The sequence below is a fragment of the Anguilla rostrata genome, chromosome 15 (genome assembly GCF_018555375.3).
Source record: "Anguilla rostrata isolate EN2019 chromosome 15, ASM1855537v3, whole genome shotgun sequence".
Taxonomy (NCBI): Eukaryota; Metazoa; Chordata; class Actinopteri; order Anguilliformes; family Anguillidae; genus Anguilla; species Anguilla rostrata.
The window spans coordinates 21,169,907-21,190,611 of NC_057947.1; the positions used below are offsets into that span (position 1 = coordinate 21,169,907).

The window sequence follows — 20,705 nt, forward strand, 5'->3', positions numbered from 1 at the left end:
AGAGCACCTGCTAAATGCCTGTAATGTAATGTACTACTAGTTAGTCACATGTTGATTCAATACAGGCTATAGGGTGTTCTGCAAAGTTGAATGAGTAAATTTAATTAAATCCGTTTTAACATAATAGCTTAGTTGGTACAAAATAAAAATAAAAATACAGAACATATATTACAACAATATCTAACACAATAAATAGTGTTAGAAGCAATTAAATAAATTAGAGAAAAATAATATGAAAGTGATAAATAAATATGATGAATAACAAATGAACAAACTATACTAAAGCACAGAACTATAATTAACTAAAGTGTTATTTAATTGTGATTAATAGTGAACATAATCACCAATTGCTTTTAACAAGGAGCAGAGATACAGTGTTTTCACACTTGGTTCATTTCAGTCTCTGAAGTGGACTCAGACTCTGAATTTATTGTGCATTTATGAACTCGCCAAACAAACTCAGACCCCTCTAAAATGAACTAAACTCAGCTCATCAAAGTTGATTTGTGGTTCTTTTCGAGGTCCACTTGATTTGTGCATTGTGAATACAAAGCGACACCAGTCCACTTTGCATTTTGCAGTACACTTCAATACCTTGAGACTTGCCATACGTTGATTCTATGCGGCTGCAGGGACTTCTGAGCATAAAAATAAATTGCAGAATGACTGCTAGTGGTGTTTGGGGGATTGTGTGGTCAGAAAGAACCTGTTCTCTTCTTGCATCAGCTTCCTCAAAATGTTGCACAACCAAATGATAAACACATCAGCAGAGGCCATCTTGAAGAAAACTAGCCATAATCAGGGGTTGACATTAGTGGTACATAGGTATGCATTAATGGAAAAAAGATTTATGTCATAATGGTGCTATAATCCAATGTTACAGCAGTGGGGTTGGAGTTCTAAAGGAGCTGTTGTGTGAAAAAGTGGTTTGAGATCTCATCAATGCTTAAGTGGACCAGAAAGAGAGCCTAGTCCTCCTTCAAGTCCACTCACAGTGTGACCACAAAAAGACTGAGTTTGCTTGCAGCAGGTTCACCTTTCGGATCACTTTAAAAGAGTTTGGTTCATTTTAAAATAACTGTATGAGAAAACAGCCTTATATTTCACTAAAACTGCTGTTGTCATCTTCGCCTCATCGGTTGCACGAGGAACACGTTTCTTTTTTCTTCGCAGATAATACGCATAGGCCTTTAGTGTTCTGAGATGATCAGTTGACTACTTTAACCAATCAGCAAGAAACGCGTTTTCCGCGAAGCAAAAAGAAACTCATCCAAGGTCCGGTGGGCCTTATCTCAGAAGAAAAAAGAACAACACCCGTGATTGACTGCGCTTCGGCTCTGCCTGTGTGTGATTGCTCAGCGTCGGCCATCTTGCCTCCCCTTGTCTGCCTCTTAGCAGGAGTGCGGAAGTGGAAACTTCACTGTGCGGGTGCAGGGTTCCGCCTGGATCATCAGACAGCACCTCTCTGCCCGTCACAGATTAGTTTCCATCAAAATCGCACCCTTAAATACTACTCCTAAAGCACACAAGAGATGGCTGGACGGTTGCCGGCATGTGTAGTGGACTGTGGTACAGGGTAAGCAATTTAACATCATTGAGGAGCAAGCTGCACTCTAGGTGGAGCGGTAATTTTGTGTGTACGCTTTGAGCTGTCTTTGCCTTTTCTCAGCAGCTGCCGGGGTGTGTATGGTACTAGCTGTGCACGGAGGGTTCGGTGAATACGCTTCGTTCATTCATTTGCGGTAATCTTTCCGGGCGTGGAATGTCGTTTGCACGCCAATGTTACTATTAATTAGAGGATATTTGACGCTGAACGAATAGAAGAAGTAGGTTATAACGTGCAATTGATTAGCGGGCTTAGCATGTTAGCTAGCTAGCTCTTTGCTTTCATCATCAGAAAATGATCTTTTTTCCTGTCTGAGGACGTTTTCACCGAAGAAGGGTCCACCCAGAACTCTGCACAAACTAGGGAAGCTAAACGATCGTAGCTAACATTAAAAAAACGCGACGACATACAGTTGCTTGTTTTATAAGCAGGCGTTGGGTAAGAGGTTGAGGTTGTCATATTCGTTATTAGTATTGTGAGGAAGAGTGAACACCCATCTTTTAAGTTAGAATTTCTTTTTGTGACCAACTCGGTACGTGCACGCGCAAAACGACTTCCTAGGTTTGTCAGAATCCTCTTCCTCATTCAGCTGCTGTTAACCTGAGTCTTTTTATTCCATATATGGCTGTTTCGGTATCCAAATTCATTTAGGTAACTTGGCCAGGTAGCTGTGCTCTCTGAATATGGCAGCTTAGCTAGTTAGCTGTTCGAAAATGTATATCTAACAGTAACAATGTTGGTAACAGGTCCACATGACTAGATAGCTGGCTGGCTGGCTGGCTGGCTGGCTGGCTTCTTCAGAGTGAGTTATCCAAAACAGTTGTACCATGCAAAATAAAACAGCGCTAGTTTGTCTGACAGTTCTTTTGCCAGGTTGTCATAGGGATGTCGAATCTTGCATTGCTTGTGCTAGTAAGTTTTGGACAAGCCACAAGTTTATTATAACTACATTTAGATATTGTGCATGAATACATCGTTTACATAGAAGCTTTTAAACAAACTGTACCATGTGAACAGAATATTAGAGCAGGTGGTGCTTGGGAAGTGGTCTGCTGTAGCGAAGCTGTCATTTTCAATATAAATACCTTATCTTATTTATAATTGTCAGGGAATAAAGGTGGGGGCAAAAGCAGTAAAGCAGATAGCTTGCATTGAGAAACTACCACAACATAGTCAGACAGCACTTCTTCCAAAAAAAGAGATGTATTTCTGACCTTCAAATATGCACTTTACTGAATATGTGTGCTGTGGTAGTGTAGCCTGGTTTCTGTATTACATTTTCTTACAAATGTACTAACGCTTTGTTCATTGTTCCTTTTAAGTATGCAGTGTATGCCTGTATGTATGAAGTCTTGTTTTTATTTGAATAGAGAATTTGTTCAGAGCAGATGAGTGGGCCCATTGGCCTGTTGCAGGCTGGCCTTTCTTCATTCCGTATTGTATATTCTTTTGGCCCACCCACACTGCGTGAGATTGAATTACCTGTATTGTTTTTATTTTGAACACCTTGTATTTCACACCTTATTTGTTTCCATTAGGTATGTATCGACTCATTTACCACAATTGATGGTCTGGCATTTCTTTACAGTTGTTGTTTTGCAATATTTAACCAATGTTGTTTTTGAGAAGAGGAAGGAACGTGTGCTTCTGAGTACAAATATGTTCATCCATGTTTTTATTTTCAGTTGTGTTCACCATAGGAGCTTCGATAATGTCTTGAAACCTCCTGTGGTTTCAACCCTTTTGTGTGTGAGCGGTCATGTTTCAGTGCAAAGGACTCACCCTGACAAGCCACCAAATGAGCGTGACCTCTGTCGACAATTTTACTTAAAGTTTGCCTTCTTCTGGAACCCCAAAGCCCCTTCAGTCCTCACATCCTTACCACAGGGTGCCCCAGCCACATGTGTCTGACTCAGGAAAAGCTTTACACTTCTCTATTATTTATAGCATAGAGATTGCATAATTTTCCATATCTCGTTGGTTGAAAACCTTGGGTCAACAAGATAAAGTGAATGAGAAATTGGATATGATAGCAGCATAAGAGCAATTACGATATGATTAAACTACATTGCTGTATGGAGAAATCCTCTAAAAGATTGATGGGGCAGTTTAGTTTTAGAGATCTTGTAGGTTATTAGCTGTATGAGTAGGCTAGATAAACGTTTTAGGGACCACTGTGAAAATGTATTTAGAAGGCAGTTGAGGTTGGATTGTGACACGCTGCTTCTTTTTTCTTGCAAAATATTTGACCCAGCCTTTGGCTTCTTTTGAACTTTGTCTTCATTCTGGAGGTAAATTGTTAAATAAAAAAAAGATGTGATTTACTTTCTTGTCTTTGGAGGAAGGCAGTGTGAAAGCATAACGAATAACCAAGATTCTAAGGCCTGACCACAGGACATGAGTCACCCCTTTGAATTTAGAAATATGGAGGCTAATGGCTAAGCAGGCATCCACTGCCTTAAATGGCTTCTGTAGCTGTTTTGGTCATCAACTAATGCTAACTTCTTGTTTTTTTGGTGCTCATGTCATCCAAGAAGGCAAAATTCATTTTGAAACCCTTCACTTCACCTTATTGGGCAGAGCCATTGCATGTCTTCAGTGACTCATTTGAATCAATCATGTTTTGAGCCCAAAGTGTTTTGATTCGTTCATTGATAGCTCATGGAAAGTAGCCTATACCAATTATTGGTTCACTAAGCTTCACTTACCCATCACTATACTTTACCAGTCCATGCGTTGTGATGATGTCTTTGCTCTGTTTTCATAGATAGCAAAGGCCTTCAGTTTCAAGCTGATTGCAAGCTCAGCTTCATCTCGGTCATTAAAAAACCCCCCTTCCTTCTGTTTATTTTGGGAACGTTTTTGCTCATTCCCCACAAAGGCTACATAAAGACTGCAGCTAAAAGTGACCCAATTCCTCATATGTGACACAGATTGGATGTTTTTAGAACAGTGTAAGCAGTGTACATGTTCTGCCTGGCAAGTAAAGCATGCAAAGCTTGTCACTTTTGTACGTGCACGCCCGACCATGTTTACCATTGCCCCGAGAAACTGTTTACATGACAACGCCTTTCTGAAATGATTCGTTAATTGATACAGGCAGAGGCACACATTTTAAAAATGTATTTATATGATATTATACAGGGGTGGCAATATAGAGTACAGGTAGGCTATTTGCTGAAATGCCTGAAAAAACAAGGGTTCAGGATTGTCTTGCAGCCTGACACCAGACGCCTGTTTCAACAGGTAGGCCAAGCAGGTGACTGTTTCAGGCAAGTCAGGAATTTACCCTGGAATGCGGTCTTGCCCCGCCCATACCAGGTGAAATGCACTCCAGTGTTAGAATCGAACACTCACTTTATAATTTGGTGAGGGACATTTTTAGGCCTTGCGTCATTGTGCCTGAGCATTCTGTAATCATTGTTAGGCTTTCAGTTCACTTGAGTGTCATGTAGGCCTAACTGTTCTGTTTTTAAGAATAAATAGTTCGGCATTTTTACTGTTATACTGTAGGCTACCTGGATACATGTGTGTTTTTATTTTATTTTTTAAGCTCCATGTCCATTTTTGTTTCTTGTACACTGGCTTGGAGGTCCTGTCATCTATGTATAAGTTTCATGACATTAGAATTTTGAGTACCTCTTAATAATAAGGTGATCTGTAAATCCATAAATAGACTTTTACTGTCACCATCACCTACTTCCACTCCTTGTTTGAAATTCAGTGTTTTCACACATTACAATACTCTGTTACTCCCCCCTTATGTATATATATCAAGATACAACCTGAAAGGCTGAATTCTCACATTCTGAATTAGGCCAACACATCTGTCATTGCCTTTTCTTGGAACTCTTTTATTAAAGCTTTATTTGTGCTTGATATAGCCCAGCGCTGTCAGAGAGAAACCAAGCAGTGAACTGTGTGGCCTTTCAGTGTTCCTCTAACCGGTCTCTGTGCAGGTCAGCTTTGCTCCACAGGAGAGAGAAGCTCACTTCACATCTGGGCAACATGTGGCTGGCCATAAAATACTACACAGGGAAGCGCTCTGAAGGTCGTTCAATTCCTCAGGATGCTCAGTCTTTGGTGGTAATGAGTAAAGTATGCTTCAGCCTTGTTGCGTAGACGCCAGTTAACTCAGCGCTGGACCGATATGGCCTTTGGGTTTCCAAATGATTTTCATCAAAATCATTGAAGTCTGCCAATAAAATTGCCATTATGTGCTTTCAGCTGCAATCAGGCTGAACATTTTCTTGTGTCTGTGCTGTGAACCTGGTGCGCCAATATTACACACAAAGTCATTGGCTGCTTGAGTTTTTGTGGGTTTTGTCAATTTTGCATTACCAACCCCAAAACCACTGGATGAGGTCAATCGTACTTTTGCTGTGTTGTGCCGCGAGAGAGAGGCTTTTTTTTCACAACCGTGAAAGGGATAGTTCACTTTTTTGTGGTTTTCGATTGGCCCCAGCTGTTTTTCTAGTTTATGTGCATTGACGGATATTGTATGTACTTGCTGAAGTTTCGGATGATCCAAAATAAGAAAATATACTTCAGATAACTCTTACTTGTATAGCAGCACTTTAGAGGTTGTACTTGTGTGTATTACTTGCAAAAGATTTCCTTCATTCTCCACAAAGCGTAGGTCCTTACATCTACAGCTTACTGTCTGTTTGCTAGCACTCCACACCCCACAGCCACGCTTATTCAGGTGCTGCCTGGGCTGACTGCTACAGTCTCACAGAGGCGACTCTTAGATTTGTCCTTGATGGTTCCATGAATATTTTACATTTATAAAGTGCACTCCGCAAGTAAAGCATTGGTCTTCTGTAACAAGAAATATCTGAGTGAGCAACCAGTGCAAACCTCCCCCAAGCACACCATATGAAGGCCAGCTGGTTACTCTGACACGTTTTCCACTTAGAAACCAAGTTGAAGCAGGTGTGCACAGTTTTGCTAATCACAGTCTAGTTAAAAATGTGCAGTGCTTTACCTGTCAGTTCCTACACAAAATATGACAAGATTGCTTACAGTAGACTACATTAACGTTCATTTGTTTTTCTTTCAGATACACAAAACTGGGCTATGCAGGGAACACAGAGCCACAGTTCATTGTTCCATCATGTAAGTACATTTTTATCAATAGAATATGTGCTCCACTGCAGAAATGTCTAGTCATGCTTAGACAGGACTTACGGAGGCCTAAGTGTTGTTTCAGAGAACAGGAAGTGGATCTCACTGCTACAACAAGGTTTTCTTTCACTTGCGAAGAGAATTCTTACCGCTGTCCAGGTACAGCTGAGCTGTGCTTGAATATGTCTGCTGTATTAGATTAAATATCTTTTAAAATCAGTATTGTGAGTCCCTCATGGTGGCACACTATTGGCTGTAGCGTCCCCGTAGCAGAGTGTTTCAGTGCCTAGTGTATCTCACCGTGCTGAGTCATCAGCCCCTCAGGATGTTCGTGCTGTTGTCTTCCTGAGACCAGCGCTGACGTTCTCTGCTCTTGTAAGTCCCAGCGGGTCTGCTGAGTGAGTGACTCAGGCACACTGGCTGCGCAGTCCAGGCGCTGGACCGCAGAGTGGAAAGATACGCTGGCTGCCTGTGCAAGCTCAACTGCGCATTTTCACCTCCCAGTCCTCATAGATGTAGAAAATAATGCCATGGCGTCACCTCAAGCCAAACAACATATGGCATTATGTACATTCACCCACAGGCAGAACTGCTGTTCATTCGGTATCGCTGGTGTTTAATATTTAACATGCATTTCACATAACAAAATGCACATGCAGTGAATTCAGTGTATGTATGTTCAGGACACATTCGGTGCATTTCATTTTTAAATGGCTTCTTGGGTTATTTGTTTTCTGTATCAGATAAAGAATTTCATATTTTAACAGTTGGCACTTTTGCCTCTAAAGATTAATCTGTTGTCTACCGTACGTACCGTACTCCATATAGCTAGATGATGAAACAATCTTTAAAATTGTCGTTATTGTTAATAAACTTGTGAAGTACAGTGTGAATGGATAAAGGAATCACTTGCACAGTGAGACTCTGCTTTGTTGGCATTGTTGGGGGAAAAACTGGTTAAATGAAACTATTACAAAGTGCGTGTGGAGAGCTCACATTTATGGAGGAAATACAGATTTTTCTGGTAAAACAGTTTGAGCATGTGAGAGCACTTTGGGTACATACCGTGTTATGGAATACAAATAAAAGAATACAGTTCATCACTTATTACAGTCTTCAGGAAGTCGTTTAATGGCTCTCTCTCTCTGTCCTGAGAAGAGTTCGGCATTTTTTCCTTCCCATGCCTATTCAGCGGATGTTCGTTTGAAGTTAAATATAGCTGATGGCTTTTTTTGTTGAGTACTTTGAGGCCAAGGGCTGCTATGTGATGGGACCAGAAGAGGTTGTTAAGTGCAGATTTGAGTAGCAGACTTGGGGTGAGTACATTGAGGCTGGTACTTGCAGGTGTTTTAGATATATCTAAATCAAGAGCCGGCAACCAGGTGTTTTATGTATATGTATTTTATGTATAACTTGAGGGTAGGCAACCCTGGTCCGAGAGTGTCAGACATGTCCTGGTTTTTTGAGTAGTGATTCTTTTTTAGTATGGACTAGTTATGCTTGTGGGTGGCTATGGCTGTCCTGCGAGTGGCCTTTGGAAGAGGTGTATTTGGGAAGTTTAACATGTGAGCCTTAATACTCACGCCAGTGTGTCTCCCCCAGGTATTGCCATCAAAGAGTCGGCCAAGGTCGGCGACCAGGCCCAGCGCAGGATGATGAAGGGGGTGGACGACCTGGACTTCTTCATCGGTGACGAGGCTATAGACAAACCCACATATGCCACGAAGGTAACGAGCAGGCCCTGCTGCCACCACCGCGGCCACTAGGAATGGGGGTTCCCACCCTTCAGAGCTGGGAGCGCTTGTGGTTTTTGAGTAAATTTGCTTAATCTTTTTACCGGTTAAAAGGCACCTTGGGTTTCAACTCTGAGACAATAAACTCAGGGGACAGGTTTGGTTGGATGCACCAAAAACAGTTAGTGGGACAATGCCTTTGATCCAGGATACTCTCTTGTAATTATTTTTTTAATTAAATGCAGCAGTAATGTAAAAGCCAGGCACTGAGATGATAAGTGCCTTAACGCCCTGATCCTCGTGGCTTCTCTCTGAACAGTGGCCGATCCGTCACGGCATCGTGGAAGACTGGGACTTGATGGAGAGATTCATGGAACAGGTCATCTTCAAGTACCTGCGGGCAGAACCTGAAGACCACTACTTCCTGTTGGTAAGAGCCTGAAGCGACACTTATGGATGATAACGTGTGCCATCTGACCGTCCATACAGAGTTAAGGTTGCAGATAAATGTATGTTTATCACCAAGCTTGACTCACAATTCATGGTTGTTATCTTTCCCACTGAAATCACACTGTTGATATATATTTAGAAAAGACGTCTCCTCTACTGGCCTGTTCACATCCGTGGCCATTATGATTCCTGACCCTTCTTGTAATATTTACACTGTAATTACAGTGTGATAGGGCTCCCTTTGTACTACAGTACAGGGCTTGCCTCATGGTCCCTATGCCCTCTGACCATGCTGGCTGAATTTACACCGCAAAGACACCGATGAATGACCGCCATTGTGCCACGGTGCTGGGTCTGACTCATGCGGTCATGTGACGTGCAATTTGCCCTGCAGACAGAGCCTCCATTGAACACGCCGGAGAACCGGGAATACACGGCAGAGATCATGTTCGAGTCATTCAACGTCCCGGGACTGTACATCGCAGTGCAGGTAAGGACCATGCTCCCGTTCTGCAGTTTGGGCTAGTTCAGCATTTCTTTATACAGCTGATTGCATGTATCGATGGTGTTGTCAATCAGCCCCGATGGTTTTTTTCATACATGCTCCCATTATTTTGGGGGCAGATACAGCCAGTTTCTTCCCTAAGCCCTATAATATGCATATGAGCAGATTGGGACCATTTAGCATAATCCATAAAAGCACATATCCCCCAACAAACGTCAACATTATTTGTACATTTTTTCATATTTCACAATATTATGGAAATATGCTTAAAAAATATATAATAAAAAACTAATAAATAAAAAAATGTGTAGTTAATCAAAGTTGTTGGTGCATCACTTTTTCTGGACAGTTCACTTTCTCGGTTTTTAAAATATAATTTCATTTTGATTGTATGCGTTCAGTTGGCCCAGAAAGACGTATGTGAAGCAGGATATTTTAGATATTTTAGAAATTTAGACGGTTCTGTTGACTCAGCTTTGCAAAGGCTTGTATAACGATATTAAAGGGTTGCCGTATATATGTTTTATATACCCCACTCTAGAGTGTCAGGTTAATAAGAGCGGAATGACTAGTTGGAGCCTGTGTGTTTAGGAAGGCTATTAATGAGAATTTAACTGTTGGCACAAAGTCCAAAAAGTAATGTACATTTTAAATAGAAATGGATTGTGCTTTTATATCTGCACTTCAGGTAAAGGGCTGCAGTAAGAACACAGCCTATTTCTTTTTAACAGATAAGGACCTCAGTGTAGTTGTGTAATGGCTCAATAGGATGTAACAGTCCAATGCATGCCGTTTTCCCTTCCAGATTGGCTTGGATAGATTCCCGTCTACGTCAGTGCTTTAGGAATGAATTCACGAGAAATTTTGTTGTCGTATCTATAACCACAGTGAAATCCACTTCGACAATGCCATGGAGTGGTGAACATGATGAAATATTGCAACCAGTCTGGCAGCTGTATATCTGTATATCACAATCACCATTTGGTTTCTCTGATCTCCTGCTCCTGGTCATGAGTTTGATTAATCTGTGTGGTTGACAAACATTTTCGTAATAATACATTGTTATTGGAAGTTCTGTGTGAATGTGATGTTATTGTATACACCAATGGTTTAACATGGTTATCTTTGGTATTAATCTTACAGTAGTGGTTCCCAAACTTTATTAAATGCATTTACTGTGCCCCTCCGTACATAAAATGTTGCCTGACATGTTCAAATGGGGTATTAATAATGTAACTAGTGCAGTGCATGGCCCACAGTTTAGAAATCACACCCTGTATGTATTGTAGTGATTTATATAGAGTCTCCAGTTCCTGTAATACCTGAAAGCAGACCGTAAAGGCTCCTCCTCTCTCTCTCTCCCCCCCCTCCCCCTCTCTCCATCTCTCTCTCCCCTTCTCCCACCTCTCTATCTCTCTCTTTCTCTCCCCCTCCCTCCTTCCTCAGGCAGTCCTTGCTCTGGCGGCATCCTGGACATCCAGACAGGTTGGAGAGAGGACTCTTACAGGGACTGTGATTGACAGCGGGGACGGGGTCACACACGTCATCCCAGTGGTGAGCATCTCTATGGCAACGCCCGCCTGCAGACCTCCAATTAGGACCCTGAATTTGCATGAATCTCCCCGTAATCATTAAAAAGCCAATATCCTACGGTACTCAAGGTCAAATAAGTGACCTTTCTCTATCCAACCCTATCCCCTACACTCTGGTTAAATTCCATTTCTTTGTAATGAGCTCTTGGGTTCTTCATGACCAGAGGAAGAAAAATCACTAGAGTTCTTTCTGTAGTTTAATTATGAAGTTTTTGATTACTGTTCAAAATAATTAATATGGCCAATTAAAGTTCTTCAATTAAAATTCTTCTATTTTATTAATTATTCTCATTATTATTTCTTTACCTCTGAGAGACAGCTGGTCTCAGCACAGTGACCCAGCATGTCCCTGTAATTGTACACCTGATTCTCATTTTTGGAGTACTGTCTGCAACTTATCCATTCACACTCATTTTAGAATTAGTATAATGAACAAGTCCTCTAAGAAATAACGGCATCATTGATGTAATCAAAATCTAACCAAATTTATGTCAGTATTTAATGCAGTGTATCACTGTAAATGGGGCTGTTGTGCTTAGTAAATATAGAAGGAATACAGAAGGAATGGTTGAGCTTTTCAGGATGTGGGTTAGAATTGTAAAAAAAAAACAAACTTGTCAGCAGAAATTACTGCCAAGGGCTACATCATTTAGAGTTATTTTGAATGTGTTTTGCAAGCAATTGTGACGAGTCAGGCTTTTCTACCAGTAGAGGAAGTAGGGGCTGGCCTGGTAGATGTAGGCACTGTAAACCACTTAAGAGGTGCACTCAAAGCAATATTAAACAGCAAGTGCACTTAATGTGCATTTTAATGTGTGAATCAATAGCAATTATACTCACCCTAATTACAAGAATTATCATTCAAATGCCTACAGCTTTTTAAGCAACATCACGGTTTTCACAAGCTGCACGGTCTTATATTTATGCTTTGAGTTGGTGACTAACTCTAACATTTCTAACATTTCCTAATACTGGGGGAAACACAGAACCTCATTGTTTGATTAAAATAAATAAATACATATATATATATATAACATTGTAATAATTAACATTATATATATCTTATTATAATTTTATTTTACAAATGCGTTGGCTGGCTTTTTACGTGCTATGTGGTTATTGCATAGGGTGCTGATTGTATTAAGGTACTTCTGCTAGGTTGATGGTTACACCAGTTTGGGAGGGTTGTAGCGGCTCAGGGCATGATGGCTCCTTTGCTGTTTTTTTCCTCCAGGCAGAGGGGTATGTGATTGGCAGCTGTATAAAGCACATCCCCATTGCTGGACGGGACATAACCTACTTTACCCAGCAGCTTCTGAGGGAGAGGGAGGTGGGGATCCCACCAGAGCAGTCCCTAGAGACCGCCAAAGCAGTGAAGGTAGGGTGCACGTGCGTATGTACACACACGCGCGCACACACACACGTACACGTGCACACACACACACACACGTACACGTGCACACACACCCACGCACATTCCCCATTCACTTCGCCTCACATCACTCAGAATCCCCTGCTGTTGTGCCTCGTCTTTCACAATCCAGTGCACCGTACCGTCGCATTTCTTGGCATGTCACAATCACTGTGTTCCACTCAGTCATAATACACCAATGCATAAGGATTCAGCCAAATGAATCCTTTATCCACCCGCTAATGCGGTCTCGCATCCTCTCGCACAGCACACGTTCTGTTCTCGGCCTGCTGTAAGTCTGCATCGGTGTGCTGTCTCCTAACCAGACCCACTTACTGTAATCTACCAAAGAAGCTTAATGGCAGTCGTACTCCTGCAGTACAGCTCCATTTCAAGTAACAATCCAGCAACAGAGTAACACATCCAATCAACATTCACCAGTACAGTCCCATGTCCAATCAAAATCCAACAACAGAGTAGCACATCTAATCAAAATTCACAAGTACAGCTCCACTGCCAGTCAAAAATCAACAATAGAGAATGTCATCCAATCAAAATCCGCCGGTACAGCTGCAGTCCATTCGTTCATTACGGGAAATAATCTGTTAATAATTTTACTATGCCACTGCTGAGTCATTAATATCCAACTCCATTAATATCCCAGACCCATTAATATCCAGTTCAGTCCACTTAAAATTCATCCTACACAGTTTGACTCCTTAAGCCCCCAGTGTTTGCTTTGCATTACTGAGAGGACGTGTGCAAACACATTGCGACATGTCCGCAGTTGAAGCGCTCACACACAAGGACATTCTACAAAAGAAAAAAAAAAATCTTCTTCTTTTTTTTTTTTTTTTAAATAGAAAAGTGTTAGGAGTTTCACTGGATATTAATATTTAAACAGCTGCGGACAGGACTTGCCCACAAACATTTAAGCAGAATTCAGAAGACCCCTAAAAAGAACAGACCGCTAATATGGTGCTGTGGGTCTGGAAGTCTCTCCTTTGCCTGATGGCAAAAAGGCAAATAATTGCACTGCATAAAAAACTGGTTTCAAGTGAAAAGGAGAGAAGCTACTGGGTTCAGAGGGGCGTCTCAGTTGCTGTGTCTCTGAGTGGACAGCAGATGGCACTGCAGCTACACCACTGACTTGTGACGCTCGCTGGCTCTTCTCTCATTTTTAATGATCAAACTTATTTCTTTTCCACTGTATTGCAGACAAGTTTACAGTCACGCAGCAATTTATTTTTGCGCTGGCTGGATATAGTACAGGAAGATGTACATTGTGATTAAACTAGCTTCTTATCACAGAAGATCTCATGAAATGGTAATGGAATCGTTATTTTTGCAGCGACTGCCAACAGCGCAATAAAAAAAAAGAAAAATGACAAAAATGAAAGTTGCGCTTTTGTTTTCAAATGAATGCAGCCACAGTCATTATAAACCACAGGGAAATGCACTTGCCTCTTATACAAGTATACAGGGCAACTAATGCACATAAATGTGAAAAAGAAATGCTCTACACATTGCTGCTGTGCCGTTATAATGTGTTGTAAAATGTGAGACGTCGGGAGTAGTTTTCAGGCTTTCCTATTTTTTCTTTGTTTTTCAGTCGTGCCCCATTTGGGAAGACTTGATGTGCGTGATTATCTGCTACTTTAGCAGTGAACTGTTTGAACCGTAGCAGTGAGCTTCTGTTTTCTACTTAGATACTGCCTGTTCTGTATGATTCTGTTCTCCTTTTTATAACTATGTTTATGGTATGTAGCCCAGTAGCGCCTGTCCGTGCAGGTCCTAGCTACATGCCCTAGTGGGTGAAGTGATGGTAAATAGAGCTTTATGCTGGCTTGACCCCTCCCCCCCACCCCCTTCCCGGTGTTCTAGGAACGCTTCAGTTACGTGTGCCCTGATTTGGTGAAAGAGTTCAGCAAGTACGATACAGACGGATCCAAATGGATCAAGCAGTACACCGGCATCAACTCCATCAGCAAGAAGGAGTTCACCATCGACGTGGGCTACGAGCGCTTCCTGGGCCCCGAGATCTTCTTCCATCCGGAGGTACGGTCCTGGAGAGGCTGGGGGTGGGACAGACCTATGGGTTACAGCCTGGTTATATATGCTGTGCTGCAGTCCATCGGTTCCAGCAGGTTGTGTTCCAGTTTAATCATTTCATTCTAGATTTAAAGACACCCCACACTCACACACAAGGACTGACACATTTTCAAGTTTGTTGTTAGTTCTAAGTTAAATATCTTGTCTAGACACCGGCATCATAAATGCATCACCACAACATGGCCCACAATTCCTGAAGCACTAGGCATGGGAAGGCAAGGAAAGACTTAGAGTAGGGGTTTATTATTCTGATGATGAAAATGTTCTTTGCACATGCACTTTCATCCCATCCTTCCCCATTGTGCTCAAATTATTTGATTAATACTTTCATTAGGCTTGAAGAGGCTTGAAGAGCTCAGTACAAGATACCAGCTTGTGGGATCATATAAAAGATTGTGTAATTAAGAAGATCTTTCAATCCAAGACAAAAAGGATGACATTCAAAATGAAGCTTATAAGTAGCTAGCGTTTCATTAGGTAACATTGACTATCTGGCTAGAGTCATTCTTCATAGTTGGGACACTGCTCTAATTCACAGGGAGGAGACCCGTGTGAATAATTTCCAAATTTACCTTTGATGGGTGATTGACAAGTGGTTTGCTTGCTATCTAGCTGGCTAAACACTACCTCTTTTGTTCTTGAGCTTTGTCCTCCTGTATAGGCCAGTACAGTTATTTGACTTAAAAATGATTAATTGCTAATGCAAGTAGTGCATACTAAGGACCCTGGAATGGTTTACACGTCAAGGAGCATTTTGAGGTTGTGTACTGCTTTGAGTTTTGAGGTTTCTTGATAGGGATTATAGGTGCAGGCGCTGATGTCCTCATGTTACCTGAATGAATGAATGCATCCCTTGTTTCTGGTAGTTTGCAAACCCGGACTTCACCCAGCCCATCTCAGAGGTGGTGGACGAGGTCATACAGAACTGCCCCATCGATGTCAGACGCCCCCTGTACAAGGTCAGACCATCGCTGCGGGATTGATTTCTGATGCTGTTTTGCATGCTTCTCAGGGGAAGGAAGAGCAGAACTTTATGCTTTTCTACTCTTAGAGCTTGTAAAATGTATACTTTTACACTTGCATTTAAATTACTTCACAAACTATGCTTTTAAGCTGTTACAGAGCTTGCTGCTGAACCTTTATTCTTTCAGCCGTTGCACAGAATACAAAATATACTTTCAGGGGTTATGGGTTATATGGCTACATCTCTCTTTCAAGAGATTGTGTGTGTGTGTGAGAGTGTTTTATTTGTGTGTACGTGTGTGTGTGTGAGTGTTTTATTTGTGTGCGTGTGTGTGAGTGTTTTATGTGTGTGTGTGTGTGTGTATGAGTGTTTTATTTGTGTGTGTGTGTTTTATTTGTGTGTGTGTGTGAGTGTGTGTGTGTGAGTGTTTTATTTGTGTGTGTGTGCGTGTGTGTGTATGTATGAGTGTTTTATTTTTGTGTGTCTGCGTGAGTGTGAGTGTTTTATTTGTGTGTGTGTGTGAGAGTGTTTTATTTGTGTGTGTGTGTGTGTGTGTGCTTGTGTGTGAGTGTTTTATTTGTGTGTGTGTGCGTGTGTGTGTGTTATTTGTGTGTGTGTGCTTGTGTGTGTGTGTTATTTGTGTGTGTGTGCTTGTGTGTAGTGTTTTATTTGTGTGTGCGTGTGTGTGTGTGTGTGTGCTTGTGTGTGTGTGTGTTTTATTTGTGTGTGTGCGTGTGTGTGTGTGTGTGTGTGAGTGTTTTATTTGTGTGTGTGCGTGTGTGTGTATGAGTGTTTTATTTGTGTGTGTGTGCGTGTGTGAGTGTTTTATTTGTGTGTGTGTGTGTGTGTGCTTGTGTGTGTGTGTTATTTGTGTGTGTGTGCTTGTGTGTGTGTCTCTCTGTAATGTCTCTCTCACGCCTGCCCGTCCTCTCTTCCTCAGAACATCGTCCTCTCGGGCGGCTCCACCATGTTCCGGGACTTTGGCCGGCGCATGCAGAGGGACCTGAAGAGGACGGTGGACGCGCGGCTGAAGATGAGCGAGGAGCTGAGCGGCGGGAAGCTGAAGGTGAGGGGGCCGACCCGGGGCCACGCGACGGGCGCGCCGCTGGACGCAGAGCAGCTGCGAGAGGCCAGGGGGCGCGCCCCGCTCCCCGATTACTCTCACCACAGATGGGGCCTGATGCTAAATGAGGCACCTTGGAGCAGGCTTCCAGCTTTTTCACTTACTGCTGACTTCTCTCAGACGGGGGAAATTTTACCCTGGTAACAGTGATTGGAAGTGATTGCAAGTTAATTTACTCCCATAAACCATGCCTAAAGCATTTACTGCAGACTGCACCAGTTTTAGTGGCATTCAGCAAGCAAACTAAATTTTTAAGAACCTGTGTAATGTAGTGATTTGGGATATAAGGTACTCAATTAGAACTCCTGGTAGCTTTCTTCTCACACTTAACACGTTTGACTTGTCAAGCTGAAAGCTACTTACTTTGCATTTTAAGTAAATTTTTCTCCTGTGAAGTTTAGGTCCTGCATTTTGTTCTGTAAGATGGTCATTTTTTAAACGCACCGCGCTGAAGAGGTTTCCTGTGTTTTGTGTTGTAGCCGAAGCCGATCGACGTGCAGGTCATCACTCATCACATGCAGAGATACGCCGTTTGGTTCGGCGGCTCCATGTTAGCCTCTACAGTGAGTAGCATTTCAGCCCTTCCCATCTTCACTGTGCTATATCAAAAATGTCATTTCATTTTTCATGCCAATCCTGGTTTCTCCGCCCACTTTGGAATGCCCGGTCATAATTATCATCAGCGGTCATTCCCGCAACCTCCGATATCAGTGCGGAGAACGGAGACAAGCACATGCCCTCCTCTGAAGCATGTGATGTCAGCTGCCGCTACCTAACGCCGTGAAATCGGGCTTGCACAGACACGAGCTGGCGGAAGACGCTTCATACGCATCTTGACTTGCAGACTTGTGGGCGCCCAATTGACCACTAGGGGTCAATAGTGAGCAGTGAGACTTTCATCCCTGGCAACTGAAACCCTTCGTTCCTGGGCGACTGTAGCACGAATCGTGTGTTGGCTTATGTAGGAAGTTCCGTTTAACTGGATCAGTTCTTTGCGCAAGGATTGTTTATTTTGGAATGCGAAGAAAAAGTAATTATTGAAAAATATTTTGCCATGTCTATATTCAGATATAAAGCACTTGCAATGTGCATCTTTGTGATGAATGCCTGGATAAATGTGATATATGAAGTGTTTGCTGCCAGTTCAGTTCATATGGGTATGCCAGTCATTTAAAAGCTGAGCATATTTATTTCAAGTTGTGTGTGCACCGGTTTGTCCTCTATATAGTTATGTGCTGTAGACAGTTATTTATTGGATGATGCATATATATATGTGTATATATATATATATATATATATGTACAGTATGTCTGTCTTTTAGTGGTATTAAGCTTCATATTTTGTATCATTATGCTTCAGTTCCATTTTTAATTTTTATGATGACAGTGATTATATTGTAATATTTTGTCCTTTTTAGCCGGAATTCTACCAAGTGTGCCACACCAAAAAGGACTACGAGGAGATTGGGCCCAGCATCTGTCGCCACAACCCCGTGTTTGGGGTCATGTCCTAAACCTGCCTTCTGTGCTGACTTTAGAAAAGGATTCTGGGGCGGGGGGCGGGGGGGCGGGGGAGGTTCGCGCTTTGATCGCTTCTTCGGCCTGGCCGGGCTGCCACGGCTGAAAGTATCGAGATTTAAAAAAGAAAACGGAAACGACAGACCAAACGCAGTGGCGCTGGGGGGGAAGTTAATTGTCGCAAACGTCTAGAAAAACGAGGGAAATTTAGTTTCTAAACCAAAACGACGTTGAGTTTAGCACGTGCGGAGGGAAAAAACATTGTGATAAAAACGTGTCGGCGAGGACGAGAGTCACAAAATGCCGTTGGTGGTGATGTAACCGGACGTGCCCGACTTAGCATGTCGAGAGGGTGTCCAGATCGCTACAGGGTTCGAATAATTTAGTCATCTGCTCTGTTTTACTTCAAATGCAATTCTCTGTGTACTAGGCAGGAGCTTGTTTATATTTCATACAAAGTTTTTATATGTAAAGCTGGGGAAATGAGAAACCATAAATTATGTACTGATTACGAGGTCACATCATTTAAAACCACAAAGCAGCTTCAACACAGGTAGGAATTTCCCAAATGGGAATCTGAAAATAAAGAAATCCTTTTTGCTGTACCACAATCTGCCCAGCACAATGATTTTCTTTTTTTTTTTTTTTTTGGAATTTATCTTTTGAAATGTTCTCTCTTGCCCTTGCTTGAATGCCCTTGCCCTTTCTGTTGTTATTTTTTAACTGCATTTTTTTTTTACTACTATTACTAATAATGGAGATGATTATAACTGAAATGACTGTCGGACCAGTATTGTAGGCTAGAACCTCGTTATTGTTTTTGATTACATACCAAATGATTTAAAAGATCAAATCCATGTATTTAATGCCCAGCGACATTCCAATAAAGGCGGAAAAGTCATTTCTACTCTTTTGTCTGGGATTTTTTTTTCTTTCCCAGATGTTATTAGTGCAGTTCATTTGTGGTGTTTTGTGCAGCTGTTCCCCTTTATCTGTCTTGGATCTCCTTCAGACTGTTCCATTGCCAGAAAGCCCAGAAAGGTCCCCTTCCCTTGTGCCTGCGAAATTGACGACCACTATAAATAGGAGTGCAGACTGCAGGAAATGTTGACGCACTCGGTTGTGTCCAATTATTTTGGTCAAATTGACAAAATAAATTGTTTGTTCCCCACTTTGTTTCCTCTGTATTTGCTTGTCTTCTTTTTTTCTCTTCTTCTTCTATAACTCTTTGAGGTGGACATGGTCTGGGTCGAGCAAGGAAATCTATTGTGTTCAGGTGGTTGCGCTTCTTTTGGTCAGTTCTGCAGTATAGAACATCTCGTTCTTTTGAATCTTTAGCTCAATTTACCGTGGCTGTGCAAGTATAAAAGGTTTCCTGCTAAGAATGGTCTAGTTCTCTTCTGGCCCATTTTTCTTTCATTTTCACAGTTTCCTTTCAGGTTGCAGCTAATTCCATGATGCAGTAAGGAAAACGATTACATCTTCAAAAGATGACATTTGGAATATGCAATTTAGAGCAGTGCGACTTTCTTTTATCTCCAAAAAAACATTTTAAAAAGTCTGTGTGAAACTGGATTTCTGGGCAGCCTTTGGAGTTGTTCAATTTCTCTAGACTCTTGGTCAGTGGTTTAATCCCCCTGTACCCACACCTACACACAGACAGACACACAGAGACAGACAGACAGACAGACACACACACACACACACACACACACCGTAATCCAATAATAATGAGATAAATTGGCTGCCTCTGAATGGAAATGTCTTTCATTTAAACATGTATTGGTGTACAGTACACTCTGAGGATATGCCTTGTTTTGCATTTAACTTTGTTGCGTTCATCCAGTTAATGGTCTATACTTGGAGTGTGCTCTTCAAGTGGCACATTTTCTCCTGTTCATAGTGTTCATCATCATGTGTTTTTACATCTTATTCCCATTTCATGAAGATTAATAGAATTTTTATTTTCATACTACATGGAATGTGTTCAGGTATTCTAACGTGTAAATCTAGTGTAGATACATTAGTGTAGGGCCTGCCAAGGAAGAGAGTGCTATGGTACAGGAGTGCTTATACTAGCACTACTAATACTAGCGCTAAAATTATTATTACTGTTTAAACTGCTACTGCTGCTGCCTCAACGATTATGAATATGACTGTTATTCTATGGTTCCCTCTATTACAGCCATAGCTAGTGCTCCTAGCATAGCAGTAGAACTAGTACAACAGTTGAGGCTGCTGGCACGTCTAATACTAACTCAAATTATGATGTTAATTCGTAAACATATAATTATCTAATTATATAATTACATGCAGGAAAGATTGGCTCTATATGTTTTTATTTATGGTGAGGCTAATTGATTCAAACATGTCCACACATTGCCTTAATCAATGAAATGCTGATGGCAGTCTTGTCCACCGAACTTTACAGTGTCACCACAGGTGTACAAGCTGAATAGAGAGGAACTACTGATCAGAGCCTCTATTTTCAGTTAGGGCATTCATGATTACTGGTATCTGTAAATCAACGGTGAAAACAGAGGCACATTGATCAAAAGAATTATG

At 41.7% G+C, this 20,705-nt stretch overlaps 1 protein-coding gene across 1 annotated transcript; it reads left to right on the plus strand.

The window, feature by feature from the left end:
- The first annotated feature begins 1,377 nt into the window (after positions 1-1,377).
- On the plus strand, positions 1,378-19,311 carry LOC135240568 (actin-related protein 3). Its single transcript, XM_064310183.1, has 12 exons — positions 1,378-1,576; positions 6,669-6,724; positions 8,336-8,460; positions 8,786-8,896; positions 9,311-9,406; positions 10,868-10,975; positions 12,248-12,391; positions 14,309-14,482; positions 15,403-15,495; positions 16,441-16,566; positions 17,103-17,186; positions 18,041-19,311. The coding sequence occupies exons 1-12, from the start codon at positions 1,533-1,535 to the stop codon at positions 18,134-18,136; spliced, it is 1,257 nt and encodes a 418-aa protein (XP_064166253.1). The 5' UTR covers positions 1,378-1,532; the 3' UTR covers positions 18,137-19,311.
- The last annotated feature ends 1,394 nt before the right edge of the window (positions 19,312-20,705 follow it).